The sequence below is a fragment of the Panthera uncia genome, chromosome C2, assembly GCF_023721935.1.
Source record: "Panthera uncia isolate 11264 chromosome C2, Puncia_PCG_1.0, whole genome shotgun sequence".
NCBI lineage: Eukaryota > Metazoa > Chordata > Mammalia > Carnivora > Felidae > Panthera > Panthera uncia.
This window is the reverse complement of record NC_064810.1, coordinates 125,941,911-125,960,544: the sequence shown is the minus strand read 5'-3', so window position 1 is coordinate 125,960,544 and position 18,634 is coordinate 125,941,911. Positions and strand designations below refer to the sequence as shown.

At 49.1% G+C, this 18,634-nt stretch overlaps 1 protein-coding gene across 1 annotated transcript in view; it reads right to left on the bottom strand.

Annotated features, from left to right (window-relative positions):
• SLCO2A1 (solute carrier organic anion transporter family member 2A1) overlaps positions 1-18,634 on the bottom strand; it is an 82,376-nt gene that overhangs the window by 44,919 nt on the left and 18,823 nt on the right. Inside the window, exon 2 of the mRNA XM_049629797.1 lies at positions 462-599. Coding sequence (XP_049485754.1) covers positions 462-599 — 138 coding nt within the window. The remainder of the gene's footprint in view (positions 1-461; positions 600-18,634) is intronic.

The following is an 18,634-nucleotide window of genomic DNA, read 5'->3' as shown; positions in this document are numbered from 1 at the left end:
TTAAGCGTCTGACTTCGGTTCAGGTCATGATCTCACAGCCTGTGAGTTCGAGCCCCATGTCGGTCTCTGTGCTGACAGCTCAGAGCCTGGAGCCTGCTTTGGATTCTGTGTCTCCCTCTCTCTCTCTGTCCCTCCTCCGCTCGTGCTCCGTCTCTCTCTCACTCTCTCAAGAATAAATCAACATTAAAAAAAAATTTAATAAAAAAAAAAAAGAAATAAACCTGCTCGCAGGGCTGCTGTGACTAGGCCCCAAGTTTAGGTGCTGCTAGAGGCTCTTAGCCCCGTGCCTGGTTCAGCAAAGCCTCGGAAAAGGTAGCTGCCTCCATGCCTGAGGCATCTAGCAGTCTCTAGGTCCCATGTATGCATCCCCAGCTCCCCTGCCCCTCTCAGAGCCCTCAAGCAGACCCTGTGATCAGGGTGGCACACAAGTGGGGTCCAAGGGACTGGAACCTCCTGCTTACCTCATTCAAGCTGGAAATGAGCCCTGAAGAGGAACTGGAGAGCCCAAAGCGCTTCTCGATGGTGGTGAGGCTGCTCTTGAAGTAGGCGCTGTACAGGAGCTGACAGAGCTGCAGGAGGCCATGGCAGAGCACGAACACCTAGGGGAAGAGACAGTGAGCCCGGGCTAGGACCTTGGCCTTCCACCACGGGACCTCTGCGGCATGGAGCCCCAGCAGTCCGGCCTGCCTCCTCACCTGTTACTTGGGAACACTTACTTTATGGCTAGGTCCGGAGGGTGAAATGATATGGTTGCATCAGTGCTTTGCCCCACGGACTCACTCAGGGCTGCTGGCCATTGCCATCATTCCCGCCATTCCTAGCCCTGTCAGCATGAAGGTCCCCGCAAAACCACAGGGCTGGAGAAGCACCCTCACCCCCAAGGGGAGGGAAAGGCGTGACTCATCAGCCCCACATCTAGAGCACTCAGCACCTTGAATTGTCCCCTAACTACACCACAGTGCCCGCCCCCCCCCTCCCCTGGCACTGCTCTGCCCTTCCTCCTGAGTCCTGTGAAGACTGGAAGCCAATCTCCAGCTGTCCAGGTCACTCTCAGGGACACAGAAAGCCTGAGGGCACTTGCTTCACTCCTCTTGACCTGTTCTCCATTCCCCACTCCACCATCAATTTCCATTCTCCAAGGCTGGTCTCTAATGCACCATGGTGGGTTCCCAAAACCCCTGGTTTGAATGAATGTCCCCCAGCTTGCTATCACCTCTTATCAGGGGTTTCTGTGATTGTGCTTGCTCCTCCATGGATGAATGATAAGGGTCCCAGGAAGACCCTGGGCCACTGTCTCTTCATCCTTCCCTGCCCTATATGTCTGCCCTAAGAGTATGAGTAAATATGAATGTGAGTTTGGGGTTGATGGGACAGATACACAGCTGGGAGGGTGACAACGGTTTGTAGCACCTGGAGTTGGCTCCAGGCTGAGATCTGGGACCTTTTGGTTCTCAGCCAGTGGGCTGGGCCAGAGCAGGCTCAGAGCCAGGAGTCCCACATCCCTGAGCTCCCCTGCAAGGTGCCCCTTGCTGGAGATTGCACTTTTCCTCCAGGGAAGGGTGCGGTGCCCTTGTGTTTCATAGTCTGCCAAAACTCTTCCCTTAATTAAGGGCTGGCATCTTAGAAGAGCAACTGGGTCTCCTCCTTCATTTCCGTTTCCTTGCACAGCCGAGGCCACCCCCTGTGCGGGGGCCCCCCTCCAGGCTGTGGGATCAGAGCTGACATTCCCTCTCCTACCTGCCAGGGCAGAGCCCTTGTGAGGGCAGCCTGGGGCCTCCGACAGGGCCCGGCACTGGCTGTCTGCCCACACATGCATCCATGCTCACAGTCTCCAAATCCGAGGAGGCCAAGACACCCACAAAACCACACACCTCTCCAAAGTGCCGCCTACTAGAGCCCGCGGCCACCTAGCTCCTCACCAGGGACAGAAGGAAGCCTGTACACCTGGAGGTGGAGGGAGCACTCCATACCTGCCTCCCTAGGGAGGCCTTGCTTAGCTTCATATATTCATATATTGCGATTCTTAAGATTTTGTGATAAAGATGTTTTTGAAAACGATCTAGTCCCACTGTCTTTTATAAATGGGGAAACTGAAGTCCCGACATGGGGCTCCCAAGTGCCTTGCAGAGTATTCTGCATGCAGTCAGCACTCTGGGCTCAGGTGCCAGGCAGTGAGATACCAGGAGTGCACCAGTTCTGGCCCTGCCTCTTGGGGTCTTGATTAGCCCTGTGAGGGCTAAATTGGTGGTTGTTAACTCAGTTCTTATCCATGATCGCTTAATGGGGGCTGGTGGTGTCTCTGAAATATAAGGTCAGGCCCAAACTGAGGCCTGCTGAGTCAAAACTGGTGGAGGTGAAGCCCGAAGTGTGTTATTTAGACAAATTCACCCAGCAGAATCCACTGGGCAATGCGTGTTATGACGCCGTGGCTCTGACCATTTGTGTGCAGAGGGTAATGTATGAAGATGAGGAAAAGAAAACAAATTGAACACAGACAGTCCCGAATGTACAGGGGCTTCTGTTGAGGATCGGCCAGATGGAAAAGCACCTTAAGATAGTGAGGGTGGCAGTAAAGGAGAGTGAGGGACTTTTCCAGTATGGACACGGCAGTGGAGCAGGCTCGAACCCCACTTCCTGGCCCAGGACAGATCCAGGAAAGAGCCAAGTGATCTCAGATGCCTCACCAGACCTCTTCTGACGCTCTGTCTGTGGTCCCCATCTCTGGGACACAGCACCCTTTCTGCACACATTCATTGGAAAACCCATTTGTGGCACCCACATCTCAGTCCCTCATTTAGAACTTTCCCCAGGGCTTGACACTCAAGTCCATCCTATTGTCTGCTGATTGTGTCCACCTGGACATTCTCAGACCCACGTCCCAAACATGACTCATTGTCCCCACAAACCTCTCCTGTTTTCCCTTCTTTCCCCAGCACCTTCACTCAGCTCCCCAAGCTAGAAACTGGGAATCCTCCTAGATGCCCGTGCTTCTCACACTCTGACATCTGGTGCCCTTGCTGAGCCCTGTGATTTCTCCTTGGCACCTCTTGTATTTGACCTGTGCTTTGTCTGCACGGCATGCCTTGCCTCAGGCCCTCCCCTTAAAATCCCCCATCCCACCACCCCAGAGACAGCTTTCTCAAACTCAGATGTGAGCAGGCTATACCCAAATGAACACCACTCACTGGCTCCCCACTTCCTACAAGATAAAAACCAATGCCTTGGTTTTTAAGATGCAATGGCATGGTATTTAAGATACTACAGATCCCAGACTTTGCCTGCCTCTGCCTACTCTGCTGTGGCTGATTGTATTTTATGAAAATGTCTATAACAATATCTGCCATCCCATGTGACAATGACATTCCTTCACCAAGAGGTGGGGTCTTGTGTTCCCTCCCCTTCAATCTGGGCCAATCTTATTTACTTGCTTCTAATGAAGAGAGTGAAGCAGAAGGTGATGCTATGTGATCTCTGAGGCTAAGTCCTGACACTGACAGAGAATCCTTCTGACTCTCCTGGGACCCTAAGAAGCCAGACATCCTGCTCAGTAAGGAAGCCCAGTCTTCCCTGCTCATGGAGAGGTCACGCGTCGTTGTCTCAGCCAACCCCAGCTCAAGTTCCAGCATCAACTGCCAGACATGTCACTGAAAGAGCCCCTGGAGGGTTCCAGCCCCAGCCTTCATGCCAAGTGGAGCAGAAATGAGCGATCCCACCAAGCCTTACACAGATGGCATATTTGTGAGCAAATGAATGCTGTCATTCTTTGAAGCACTAAGTTTTGCATTGTTTTGTAATGCAGCACTAGATTGCTACAACCCCCATGGCCATACACTTTGCCCTTCAAACTCCATCAAGGTCATACTACTCCAGTTCTCCACAGCACACATTCATTGTCTGTCTCTGCTCACAATCTGCGCTGAATTATCTTCTCCTTCTTGATCTGGATAACTAACTCTTCTTGGCTCTTCTTGCCCAGCATGTGGCTCAGTTATGTGTCTAGTTCAAGGTTGCTTCTAAAAATCCCAGCATACTATTGCTGCAGAGGCCTCTTAGAGGCTTGGCACATAGTTGGCATTAAGGGCAGCAGCATCTAGCAGAGGAGTGAGGGCCGTCATAACAGCCTGGGAGAGAGTATGAGATCGGGATGAAGGGTCGGGCAGCGGAGATCCAGGGAGGCACCCACAAAGGTTGAATTCACAAAGCTATCAGTGATTTGAGTTGGAAGAAAAAGGGCAGAGTTTCCAGCCTCAGGGCCAGGAAGGGGGCAAGGCTGTGTGTGGAGATGGGGTCCCAGGCAGGGGAGTGTATATGGAGTGAGAGGACATTGAGTTCAGTTTTGGAGTATCCAAGTTTCTGAGCATAAAGCTCAGAAAAGACCAGTCTCCCTCTAACCAAATTAGTAATGAATTAATAGGAATGACTAACCTCTACCAAATTCCCCAGCAGTCTCATGAGAGGAAGGTGAGGACAGTGGGAGAAAAAAAAATCTGTCTCCAATCTTTCCTGAAAGATCTGCCTTTTCTCTCTCCAGGAAACACAGAAATTCCCCGTTTTCCCCCCCAGATACTAGGTGGGAGCCTCTGCCTAGAGCCAGCTGGCACCTTTCCACATCCTACACCCCCTCACAGAGCCAACCTCATCACCAGCTTTCAGCCAACTTTCACCATACTTCTCCAACCGAACCCTCTCTCTCCCTATCATCTTCAATCCCCTCACTATATTGTTTTTTCTTTCTCATGGCACTTCTTGCTTCCTAAATTATATCATTGCCACTTATTGGCATCTTGCCCCACCAGACAGAGACTGCACAGAGGAAAGATGATGAATGGTTTTTAAGGTGCCACTTCCCCATTGCCTGGAACAATGCCCGGTCCATGTCAGAGCTCAATTGTTGTTGAGTGAATATATGTGTCTTTATCTTTATTTTCTAATTTTGTTTATTTATTTTGAGAGAAAGAGAGAGAAATGCATGAGCAAGGGAGGGGCAGAGAGAGAGAGAGGGAGATAGAGAATCCCAAGCAGGTTCCTCACTGTCAACTCTGCCTGATGCGGGGAATCACACTTGATTCCATGAACAGTGAGATCATGACCTGAGCCAAAACCAAGAGTCAGACGCTTAACCAACTGAGCCACCCAGGCACCCCATGAGTTAGAGTATTTAAAGAAACATTCAGGGGCTCCTGGGTGGCTCAGTTGGTTAAGCGTCTGACTCTTGATTTCGGCTCAGGTCATGATCTCATTGTTTGTGAGTTTGAGCCTCACATCAGGCTCCTCACTGATAGTGAGGAGCCCGCTTGGGGTTCTCCCTCTCTCTCTCTCTCTCTCTCTCTCTCTCTCTCCCCCTCCCTCCCTCCCCCCCCTCAAAAATAAGTAAACAGAAAAAATAAATAAATACTCTAACTCATGAGTCCTTGCTCAAGAAATTCGTCCATCAGAGCCACTGAGGAAGCTGCAGGTTCATTCCAGTGATCTGTCCTCAGTCATTTATGAATGCCCCCTCAGTGCTGCCTTTGATCAGTTTATAAGCCACATAGGTCTCAAGGCACAAAATCACATTTATCCACTCTGCTGCCCCATTCATTTTCTTGGCTCAATGCTAAGTCACTGTTGGATTTTTCTAAACCCAAACTAAAAAGTTCAACATTCGCATTTATGTCTGAAGGGGCTTTCTGGGGTAGTAGAAATATTTTATATTTTGATTGTGGCAGTATTTACACAGGTGTATACATTTGGCAAAACTCATCAATCATTTAAAATCTGTGCACTTTTGTATATACACTAGAGTTCAATAAAGTTGATTTAAGGAAAAACTGATTTTAAAAGGACTTGCAACCATGAAAGTATTCAAGATAATGTTCTGAGGCTTTGAAGGGAGTTCCACAGTTTGGTTTTGTTTTTTAATATGAGCATTGGTAATGTCATTGGAATACATTTATTTACTCAAAGAGCCCACTTTGAAAGGGTCAGAACCCACGTAAATGGCTATGCTTGTGTGGTGTGCCAATATAAGCAGCTAGGTTTCCGTGTGTGTGTAAAACTGTACATGTCTTTTGGCACATCTTGTAGAAGGAAGCTCGAGGAGAAGGCTAACACAGGGGAATATTTCTGCAAGGCGTGGTAGAAGGGAAGCTCTTAGACCCAAATGCTCATGCCCACAACCCCATTCCTTCTCTCAACCCTAACAATCATGATGAGGAGGCTTGGAGAGGAGGTAAGCAGGGAAACTGGGGTGGTCATGAAGGTCTTTCTTCTAAAGAAGAGAAATCTTTTTGCTACATGTGCCAAAGAGCTCCAAAAGGCTGACAAGATGGCTGAGATGCCAAGTGAGGGTTCAGAGTGAGGCCCTGGGCCCCAGCGAAGCTTCAAGATGTAAGTAATACCACCATAGAGGGTAAGCCATAAGGACAAGGAGGGAATCCTTCGCAGCTCAAGATAAATGAGAAAGGGTCAAAGTGCAGCTAATACATGGTGTCCTTTACACGTCCATCACCCTCTTTTCCAAACTAAGCATTATGACTATGATCTGAGGCATCCACTCACGATTATAGGGACACTGGGCAGAGGTTCTGAAATGTGATGCCCATGAGGTTGCTACCTGTTTAATCATGGACTCTGCCGTCCACCAATTCTGATTTTGTACACACACATCCTAGGGAAGGCAAAACTCTAAAAAATTCACTTGATACGTGATGTCCACTAGGATGTGACATCTCTGAGATAATTTAATCTACCAAGAGAGGCTAGGAGTAGGAAGAAAACCATTCAGGAGCAGGAGGTGGGGCTGGACTGAGACCTAGGCTGTGACCTCCCAGTTTGAACAACTACTTCCCTCCATACATGGCAGCTGCCATGAATCTAAATGGAACTATTCTTTGGAAGGAGGGAAGGGAGGAAAGGAGGGAAGGAAGGAATGAGGGAGGAGGGGGAGGGAGGGAAGGAGAGAGAAGAAAGAGAAAAGAAGAGCACAGTGAGACCTTATTCTCACCCTCCCAGCAATTCAGGGAGAGTTCAGGGGTGTGCTGAGGACCACTCAGCAGTTCTCTGAGTGAGGGCGGAGACCCCAAGGCACTGCTTGCTTTCATTCCTCCAACCTCTGGAGTCAAAATCTGGCTCCAGAGACCATTCTGCCGCTCCTGTCCCCCGGCTGGAGCTGACCACACCCCAGACAGGCTCACACGTCTCTCAGGAAGCATCAGAGCTGCAGAGCCACGCTGAAGACCCTCCTGGGTTTGAGCAACAGCTGGCATTCGGAACCCCCTTTCCACGGTCAACTGGAATCTCTCCTATGTAATCAGAAACCCATTTACACTTCTTTTCTCTTTTTCATTCTCTCCCTTCGTTTTGTATCAATGTAAGATGTGCATATATTTTTAAAAATCAGGTAACACGGAAGGGCTTAGACTGCCAAGGCTCCGCCCTGCCCTCAGCTCAAGCCCAGCACCAGTGCAGCAGGAGGTCAGGGACAACCACCTTTGGTCTGAGCTGTTCGGTGGATTACATCCACACATATCAGAATAACACGCTTGTTCTGCAGTCTCCTGATTTATCACTTTGGACTGCATGCCATTAGAGGAGAGGATTTAGCTCATGTATTCCTACATCTCCCACCCCTCTCCCAGTTCCTTCCAACTTGCAATAGTTCTACAATATTGGATCTACCAAATGACCCAACACTGGATCACTTTGCTCTGCGGCAAGCAGGCAGGGAGCCAGAAGGCGCAAAACTCCCCTTCTCAGTGTGCACGTGTGCCAGCTGATGGTTCCTCAGCTGAAGGTTGCCTGTGTTTCCCAAGGGTAAATGGATGAACCCCTTGGGGTTTGGCCCCACTTCCCATCTCTGTCTCTGCCAGCCCTCCACATTCTAAATTGGTTGCTCTCTAGGGCTGTGCCCAGTGCAAGGGTTCCACACGCTGCAGGCCCCATGCGTGCACCTGACAGCGGGCCTTCCTCGGCCCATCGACGTTCTCAGCTGCCTCCATCTACTGAGATTATTGCAACTGTTCACCTACTCATAATCTCTCCTTTCTCTTTTCTGTTACTGGCTTTCACCATTCTTTTATTCATCACTCTCATTATACTGAGGGTGATGGAGATGAGGGGAGACAAATATGTGCCTGGCCTGCCATCTTGAATCATAAACACAACGTCTTTCCTGATGCTAGGTCTAGCAAACAAATTGATAATTCTGTGCCCACTTTTACAACGGAGAAAAAAAAGCAGTATACACCTGTCTGTGGACGAAGTAGTCAAACCAAAACGTGTATCCAGGTCTTTCTCTACAACTCTCCCCCACGACCTCCCTACTACATTCATGCATTCTGATACCTCATTTCTTTGATCAGAATCTTCCACAAAGTGCTATTTCCAGTGGTATCTCCAAAAGAAGGCACATGGCTGGAAGGTGGTGCTGGCTCTAGGTGTCTGCCCATCTCCACGTGTATTTGCGTCTTTCAGTGTCTCTACCCTCATAGCCCAATCTCAGTCCTGGCTGGCAGTTCACCACATGGGTAAGACCTTGGAGGTGAGGCCCTGGGCTCAAGATGCCCTAGTGCAACGGGGACGAAGAAGAGAACTCAGAAAGGGTGATGCTCGCCGTTTCCCAGTGACCTGACAGACCAACGCAACTGAAAGGGGAGGAGGCTCTGTGTTAGCTCCTCTGAGGCCCACTTGAAAGGCCCCTCAGACAGAGTTGGATGGGAAACAGGGATCCCTTTCCCCTGTCCTGACACAAGAAAAAGAAGGAAGCAAAGCAAGGACTCAGAGGTGAAAGGCCTCCTTCATCAGTCGGCTGGCTTACCCCTCCTGTACCTTCTGCAGGGTGTGGCTTTGGATCCCAACCATGGCCCAGTGGCCCCAAAGGGGAACGTCTCTTTCAAGAAGTGATTCAGGAAATCAAATATTTTCCCATGCAGGAAGAATGCCTGAACAAGATAAAGTTCAGAGATTCAAAATAGCCAGCCTAGGGTCAAAGTTGGTGGTATTCATAGGGGCAATAATAAAAGGTATCTTTAGTATTATTATAAACTAGAAAAAGCCTTTGATATGACAGGGCCCTGGGAGACCCTTGGAAGTATAAAAATCAGGATAATCTAAGAAGAAAAACATGATTTCCACCACAGCCTCCTTGTTCCTTAAGAAGGAAGTAGCCAGACTGGAGAGTTGTAACTGGGACCCTGCCTGGGAGGGGAAGTGGTCAAGCCAGGCCCCTGTCTGTTCTCTCCAGCGCCCCCTTGCCAGCCTCTACTGTCCACAGAATGGCCTTACTGTATGGCAGGGTTCTCCTAATATGACAGACAAAGGCCACTCTCTGAGGCCTGTGAGAGCTGCTTCAGGGAGGAGGGAGGCTCAGTGGAGGCCAGGAGGCCACTGGAAACCACAGCAGGCACAGAGGGACATCATGCGCAGGTGGACGCTCTCCCGCTTTCACACCGCCTGGGGGGTCCTGGCCAAGGCACTGTTTGGAGCCAGGTCCCCAACGCTCTGAATTAGAAAAAAGATCTTTTGGCCATTGTTTAGTCTAGTCTACTCAGTTTAGATAAAAATCTCACCTGAAAACTCTCGCCTGTAAGATGAAACTAGATGGACCATGAAGGTCCCAATCTGCATAATTCTGTAGTTTTTGTTGTCATTTTGTGTGTTCTGTGTTTAATGTTATTATGAGCCAGAACAGGCCTTTGATAAGCCCAGGCCCTGGGGGCCTTGCAAGTACAAAGATCAGAACCATCTGTAAAGAGATATGGGGATTGCCATTCAGTCCTTGTCGGAGGGGACACCGGCACAGGAAAGGGAGCTACATGAGCTTTCTAGCTGCTAACACTAGTGATTCTCACTTTTGGTTGTGGTTGTCTTAGGTTTTATCCTGCTGGTGCCTGTCCGGCACTTGGCCCCAGGGAGGGAGAAGGCAGAGGGCTAGATTGATCTGGTAGCATTTGAGAGGGAAAATAAAATGGAGGACAGAGGGTGAGAGACTGCCTGATATAATAGGGACCTGCAGTTCTGGGCTTTAGAAATCAAATTTCTGGAAGAGATGAGACATGAGCACATGAGACTAAATGAGTTTATCAGATTAGCTAGAAGTATGGTGCTCAAGTGTCCCCAGAAAAACAAAAACTGTGAAACAAACATATCATTGACATTTATGTAAATATGTGTCCAAATTCTTCCTCAGAAATTCCCGAAGTTATTATTATGTTTTTAATTCAGAAAAGCTTCCCTTCATGGAGTACAAGTGCCATTTGTCTTTTTTGGAAGTTGGCACAAAAGTAATTTGTTAGATTGAAATAAGGCGTTATTAGGGAAACTTCTTTGAATCCACTTATGGCAGGAAAAGAACATCCAGACTGTATTAATATGGAGACTTTACCTATTTTATATTCTTGCTATTCTTTGCAGTAACAAGATAGGATGTTAATATTTTCCCTTGCTTCTCTGAAGGGTTTGAAGATTAAGCCCGCAAGGAAGGGAAAGCTAGTTTTTCACAGAGAAAGTGGGGATGGGGGATGTGGAGTGAGAAGAGCCTGGAACCCTGAGAGCTGATCCCCAGGAAGCTGGCCAGAAGGGAGGCTGGCTCGTGGCCATGGGGGAGCACTGAGGGGCTGTCTGCTTTCTTCATATCATCTTGTTTGCTTACTTTTTTCTCTTTCCCTTTCATCAGTCTTGGTCACCCTGTATCTTCTGCATTTGGCTGACCATCTGGCACATAATAAATGTCCAATTAATATTTGCTCCGTTAAGTTAGTCCTCGTACTGCCCTGAGAGGTAGGTAGGATTCCTTTTGTTTATGGATGAGGAAATGGAGGTTCAGGGAAGCTTACACAATTGTCTCATGTCACACAGCTGGTAAATGGTAGGCAGACAGCTGATGCCAAATCAGGCCATCACCCTGCCCCACCGAGCTGCCCGATCTTATGAGACTTTGGTGGAAGGAAGCATCCCTGAAGTTGTTTTCAGCAAGATTACTGGTTATCTAATTGCCAATCCAGTGGCCTCCAACGGTGGCTCTAAGTTTTGTTAGCATTCGACACACTTGGTTTCCCTCACCTTTGTGATATTACTTATCATCCCTCTTGCTCTGTCTGTCCCTTCTTAGAAATCCTTGGAGGGGGGCGCCTGGGTGGCTCAGTCGGTTGAGCGTCCGACTTCGGCTCAGGTCACGATCTCGCGGTCCGTGAGTTCGAGCCCTGCGTCAGGCTCTGGGCTGATGGCTCAGAGCCTGGAGCCTGCTTCCGATTCTGTGTCTCCCTCTCTCTCTGCCCCTCCCCCGTTCATGCTCTGTCTCTCTCTGTCTCAAAAATAAATAAATGTTAAAAAAAAAATTAAAAAAAAAAAAAAGAAAAAAAAAAGAAATCCTTGGGGGAGCCCTTTTCTGGCTCCCCACCTAAAAAGGGTGGTATCTGTGCTCTATCCTCAGCCTTTTTGCCCATCTCTCTACACACATTGGCCCTGGGAACCTCGCCCACCAGCCCCCAAAGGGCCACCCTGGCGGGATGCTGAAGTCCTGCCATCGCTGGAGGGCAGACCCCTCCTCCTCTAGCCCAGGTCCTGCAATGAGCTGCATTCCACACATTTCAGCTTTGACTCTCCTCCAGTATCTGAAATCCATGCCCCAAACCATGATCTTACCTTGGATCTCCTCTTCTCAATGTCAGTTCTCACCCTGGGACTTCAACCTCCAAACCAAGACTCAAATCCAGCTCATGGTCTCCAGCTCCACTGCCGCCCTCCACTCCAGCCAATGTCAGATCTCGCCTGGCTGCAATCAGGTTCCTACCCTTTTCTTAAGCTCACGCCTTCCTCCCTCCAATCTGTTCCTTAGCCAGGAGTCATATTTTTTTTTTAAGTTTATTTGTTTATTTTTGAGAGAGAGAGAGCACGAGCAGGGAAGGACAGAGAGAGAGGGAGGGAGAGAATCCTAAGCAGGGTTTAATCTCATGAACTGTGAGAGCATGACCTGAGCCAAGATCAAGAGTCAGACACTTAACCACCAGAGCCACAAGGCACCCCTCCTTCCCCCAAGGAGTCATCTTTTAAGAGCTTTGAGTATAACATTCACACACAAAAGGCCTAAGTCATAGAGTACAACTTGGTAAAATCTCACAAACTGAGGACACTTAAAGGACCAGTGTACAGATCGAAAAACAGAACATGTCCTGCTTCCCAAAAGCCCGAGTACCCCTCTCACCACTCCAGCAGAATGACTCTCCTGACTTCTAGCCACATGGGTTAGTGGCTTCTAGCCAATGGGCTAGTCTGCGTGTTTTGTTTGTACTTTACCGAAATACAATCACATACTATGTCAGCATGATGTTCTGAAAATGAATATCAGAGCCTGTTGTGACCCTCCAATAGATTCCCTCCATCTCAAAGTGAAAACAAGCAAAGTGTCCCAGCCTAGAGGCACCTCCCTCCCCCATCTAGCTCCTGTCTACCTTCTGCTCTCGCCGCACTACCCACCACCTGGGCCTTTTCTCCTATGTTCAGCCTGTTGTAGAAAGTGAAAACTGAGTGGAAAATTCACGGCCCCTGTGAGATGAGGTGTTGCCTCAGAGCCATTCACTTTACCTGGGGGCTCTTTACTCCTGTCCCCTCCCCTGGTTAGCTTCTACTCACCTGTCTTTCTGGTGGCAAAGAGTGGCCCTCCTGTTACACAGTCTCTGTTCCTATGGGGCACTGAGCCCAGACTGCATTTACAACCACCATGAGTGTTTTGGGCCCTGCAGCAATCCTGGAACCTAGCATGTACCTGTCACCTGCCAGCAGGGCAGAGGAGGAGAATGACCACAGAACGCGGCTGCTACTTTATGAGGAAGAGGCGATGGCTCCGCAAATGCTTGATAATGAATAAATCAAAGGGAAGGAATACATTTTAGTGAATTGCACCACTGGTAACCTCGGCACCCAAAAACCATAAGTAAGTGGATGTGCAATTATCAAAAGGGATTGCAAATTCCTTGTACAAATAGGTAGGCTTTTTTTCCTTCTATTGTACTCATTTATCTTCCAAAAAAGTTCTGGAGGCTGGTAAGTTACTTAGCAAACCCTTATAAATTCTTTCACTTTTCTCTGAATTAGTGCTGGACTAGCTCCAAATCAGAGCTCCCAAGCATCTCCTCTTGGAGAAATGAAAGCCTAGACCCATCTTTGACTCTTGGCCTTTCCGGGTCTTTTAGCAGACAAGAGACTGGAGACTTGCCCTGAGCGGTGAGGAGGGAGTGGTGAGTGAGTGTCTGGGTGTGGCCAGGGGCCACCAGGTGAAGAGCCTGAGAAGGTTTAGTGGGTCTCCTGGCAGAATAAGGAAAGAGCCCTTGCCCAGGAAACCCCCACAGTGGGCAGCCTGTGCCCACCCACTGATGCTGGGCCTCAGCAGCATCAGCTCTGGGAAGACCAGTCCATAGCCTCCCTCAGAATTCTGGATAAATCACAGCACGCTCAGCCCATCAAAGCCACAGGAGAGGCCTGAGAACAAAGTGTCAAGAACCTGCAAGAGAGTTAAACACAGCAGGTGTTTGAGAGGAGGGTGAGCCGTTGCCCACTCTGAGAGGCCCAGGCTCTGACATGCGTGTGGCCGCCCATTGGCCCAGGCCCAGCCACTGTGCTGGGCACCGCTCCCTGTCAGCACTCTCCCTCCCGCTGCTCTGGTGTCAGAGTGCCTCCCGAGGCTACGGCACAGGCACACACGCACACATGCACACATGCACACACATGCATCAGACAGGTGTGCTCAGCTCGCCACTCCCACCACGTGCACCCACACAGGTGGGGACTCCCCTGCAACAGGCCTGTCACTGGCAGAGACATGCTTTCCTGCTTGGGAACATTGTCACACCCCATCCTGATCACCCTGGCATTCCCCTGCACACCGAGGGACCCAGGATTCACGGGCTGATCTCACAGATGCCCACACCCTTCCAAAATCTCATTACTCCATGAAAGCTATGCAGCCCCCTAATAACTTGGCCCCAGGTGGAGCAGACCCTTGGCAGCCAGGATAAGACATTCAGGAGGCACAAAAAAGAAAACCCAACCTGCAACAGAGGGAATTGACTGCTCCTACATAGGAAAATCACCACACTTCTTTGGTTATTCCTTCCCTCTGTTCTTCTGGTGGCAGTTGGAAGGATGTCAGAAGGAAAGGGTTCTTTGTCTCACACTCAAATGTCTCTATCCCATCAGAACCTCAAGGGAATAAAATGTCTTCCCTAAGTGCTAAGCAATGATCATGATTCCAGATTCTGCCACTTGACCTCCTATAGATCACAGCAATGGCGTGTAACCCAGTAATCTCAGTTTCCCCACTGGCCCATGACAAAATATCAAAGATATGGACCCAAAGGACTATACCACCTACAGTGGTGGTCCCCCAACACTCTTTGTTATGATCTTCATGACTGATTTCATGTCTCTCTACACCAAACTCTCTTAGCCCCTGGAACTCACAGAAAAATGCTAAGGACATTCTCTACTGCCTATGCTGCCCCCAGCTTCCTTGCTGGGTATGATGGGTTTAACTGTGTCCTTGGATTGTGTTAGGGTCAAAGCCCTAACTCCAGGTACTCAGGAATGTGACATTATTTGGACATAGGCTCTCTGCAGATGTAATCAAGTTAAGGTGAGGTCATACTAGAATAATATGGGCCCCAACCCAATGACTGGCATCCTTATGAGAAGAAGAAATTGGGATCCAGAGATACACAGGGCAATGGAGGGAAAGAATGGATTGATGTGTCTATAAGCCAAGGAATACCAAGGACTTTTGCCAATCATTAGAAGTGCAAGGGACATGCCTTGGTCTTCATCCTCTTGGTTCAGTGACAGAATCCTGTCCCTCTGGCTCAGGTGTCCTCAGCTGACCCTCACAGAAACCTGTGTCACTTTCTCTGGGCCACCACATTACCTCCTCCAGCTCTCAGGAGCGTGTTCTCACCTGCTTTCCAGCTGCTTGAGGAAGTAGGTTGCTTTATTTTTTGAGAGAGAGAGAAAGAGAACACAAAAGAGAAAGCAGGGGAGGGGCAGAGACAGAGGGAGAGAGAGAATCCCAAGAAGACTCCATGCTGTCAGCACAGAGCCTGACTGGGGGCTTGATCCCATGAACCGTGAGATCATGACCTGAGCCAAAATCAAGAGTCAGATGCTTAACTAACTGAACCATGCAGGCGCCTCGCTTTATTTTTCTAGTTGTTAAGTCCCTCCAAACTCACCCCAGCTATTTCCTTAATTCCTCTATTATTCACTTATTGTCCACTGTGGACAAACACTGACAGCCAGGACCTTCTGTGCTGGGCACCCATTTCCTGCCTCACCCCTGTTCCCATCCTTGATCTGCTTGCCCAATTTAGGCTCTGCTCCCCCAACCCTGGGTGTCTTCTTACTTGTTCTCAGGTTCCTCTGCCTTCTATTCACAACTGGACAGTGCTGACTGCTCATGTTTCATGAGAATTTTCCCCAAACACACAGACCTCTTTTCCGTGTGAGCCAATAGTCACAGGAAACCCATGTAAAATGTGATGGGGCAGGGGACACCTTCTCTCCTCCAACTGAAATGGTTTACCTCGTACCTTTCAAAGCTGCCATGTAGAAAGACTTGTCTCCTTGGTCGATGGTAAATTCTCACAAGCATCAGAGAATCGTCTGCAGACATTTTGCCAAAGAATATCTACTCACCATTTTTTCTAGATCTTATAAAGGACATAGCTCCAGGTTGACTTGCTTTTCCAGACTTTTCCTTTTCCAGACTCCCTCTAAACCATGCCTGCCAGCAGGCACACCTGTAAGAGGCCCCCTTCCTCTCTGTGGCTGGCTCTGGGAGGTGGTGCAAGCCCCATCACACTGCACTTGTGTCCATTCCTTAAACACATCTCTCTTCATCTGGGTAATGCCCCCTGCACATGCTGCTCTCGGCCTAGAACACTCTCCTGTGTCCTCCCTGCCCAGACCTCCTTGTCGGCCTGTGATTTCCTTACCAAGCTCTGTTTGAACATCACTTTAATGCCATCACAGCTGTGATTCCAGGGCAATCATGATTATTCAGGGTTGCGGGGGGGGGGGCAGGTCCACTCTTAAAATCCTCACTTAGTTCAAAACACACACAAGTCAAGACTTACCCTTCACTGGATGTGGTATCTCCCTAAGACGACTGAAACCGCACCTCCTCTGCCAAAGGTGCAGATATAGTTTACAATTCTTTGGCCTGCCAGTGCTGATAGATTTTACTAGGGGCTGTGTGTGTGTATGTTGGGGGGGGGTACATTATTGCTAATTTTGCCCAGAAGGAACATTAAAAATAATATAGTAAGCAGATATTTATTGAACAGCACCATGAGCCAAGCATATTCCAGAAGAGACCAAGGGTCAAGTAGGGCCAGACCCTTCTGGGGCAGTGTATTAGTAAGATGAAACATATGTACACAATAGTGGTAGTAACTACTCTCAAGGCAATATGGCAGACGCTAGAGGAATGATACAAGTAATGGTGCCAGAGGCACTCAGAATATGAGAAGGTGAGGGAGAGGTCCCTGGAGAAAATGAGGTCAGAGCTGGGTTTTTGAGGATGAGGAGAATGTCAGAAAGTGGAGGGGAACAGAGGGGTCATCCTAGCCCAGGAGGCAAGATGAGGAATGGAAAAACACAAGCATGACAGGATTGGGGTCAGGGAATGATCTGGTTAGTCTGAGAAAGTTCTGGCTAGGTGAGAGGGGAAAACCCAGTCAGGAAAGAGGATTGGTGCCCAAGGAAAGCCACAGAATTTTATCTCTCTTTGGCCATCACTGAAGACTTCTGGGAAGACATAATGCACGTCAAACATTTTTAGAAAGGTTAAACTGTAACAGGATGAGGGATAGAGGAGAGAATAGGACAACTGGAGGCAGGTAGGCCAATGCAAGGTTTTGGAACAGGTAGAGGAAGCCTCCAGTCAGAAGGGGCAGTGGACCAGGGGACATCAGCAGGAGAAAAGCTCCAGGGAAGGCAATGACTTGACTAAGGGAAAATGGGAGGTAGTGAGTGAGGATCTGAAGACCAAGGAAATGGAAAGAGGGAACTCAAAAGACAGTGGGAACATGGTGAGTGGTGAGAGGCACATGTAGACTATGGGGCTGGGGCAGACCCAAGCGGACATCCAGGGAGCCATCCCTGGGTTTCAGGCTGGCTGGCCAGCAGGTGCCTCTACAGATAGTGAGCCTTACTTCTGACAGCTATTCAACCTCATACCCAGGAAAATAGGATAAGTTCTTTTGGACCACATGGAATATAAGGATCAATCTCCAGAATAAAATGGTGACTCAATAGCTATATGTGGGGTTTTGAAATAAATCCCCTTTGGGCTTTATGCAATGTTGACATTCTTTGGGTGTCAACATTGCAAGAATGCTGCTATGGGAAGATGTCTTATCCCATTATCTCCGTTACCTTTTGTTCCTTCTCCCTGAGGCCAAAGAACCCTATGTTTTGTTAGACTCTACACAGCTGCAAGTTACCATCTATGAGATGCCTGAAATGGAGCCCTGGGGCATACCTCCTAACAGAACTTCACTTTCTAAATTTGCAGAAGAATCAGGTCATTATCTGACGGATCTGAGTTCGAGCCTTGCTTCGGGTGAGCACAGGCTCCACTTCAGGCTCTGCGCTGACTGTGCAAAGCCTGCGTGGGATTCTCTCTCCCTCTCTCTGCCTCTCATGGGATTCTCTCTCTCTCCCTCTCTCTCTGCCCCTTGCTCACTCCCACCATCTCTCTCTCAAAAAAAAAAAAAAAAAGAATCAGGATGATACACAGGCCTTTAACAAGGCTCTCTGGGACAGAAGAACTCTGGCTTTTAAAGGTGAAGGATCTGGAGGCTGACAGAAGTAGGTTGGTTGCTAGCAACATACATGATTTGGTCCAAGTTGAGTCTTTCGTCTAGCCTCCAGATGGGTAGAAGTCTGCATCAGGATATAGGTGGTCTTCTGTCGGCATCTCCGGCCAGCTATTCCAGCTCTATTCTCTCCATTGCTTCAGCTTCTTTCTGGACTCTTGCAGACAGAGGGCCACTCCTTCTGTGACCTTGCCTCTTTGACTTTCCTATGTGTCTCTCAAGGTCTCCCTCTCCCCACCTCCCCTCTGTTTGCCTTCCTCCCAGTTCCAGTCCTCAGCTCAGCCAGGAGGGCAAGGAGGGAGAAACACCAGTGGGCCTGCATAGGGAAAGGTAGAAAAGCTGGGTGGGAACCAGTCTTCAGGCAGAGAGGAGAGAGAGAGAGAGAGGCAGGCAACACTGCAGAAAATGTCCAAAGCCTCTCTTGGAAAATTTCCTCAGGTCCTAGGCTGGTATTCGAGAAGAAAGGAAACTGTTATACTAGAAGTCAAGGCAGGAAGTCAAGCAAGGCATGCTAGCCTCTTTCCCACCGGAAAGTCATGTTTAGATAAGAGCCACCAGAACATCCTTCCCTGCTACCCACACCCTCTGGCACCCCCTCCCACACCACTGCCCAGGACCCCCAGGGAGTGACAAAGGGACAGGGCCACAGTGATCTCCATCACTGTGGGGAGGCTTCACTCAGGGTGCCAAGGTCTTCTGTGCACTGTGACATGTCCAGTCCAAACACAGGAAATGAGGGAAGGAGTAGGAGCAAGGGGGAAAGCGAGCACATTTCTCAAATTCTCTGT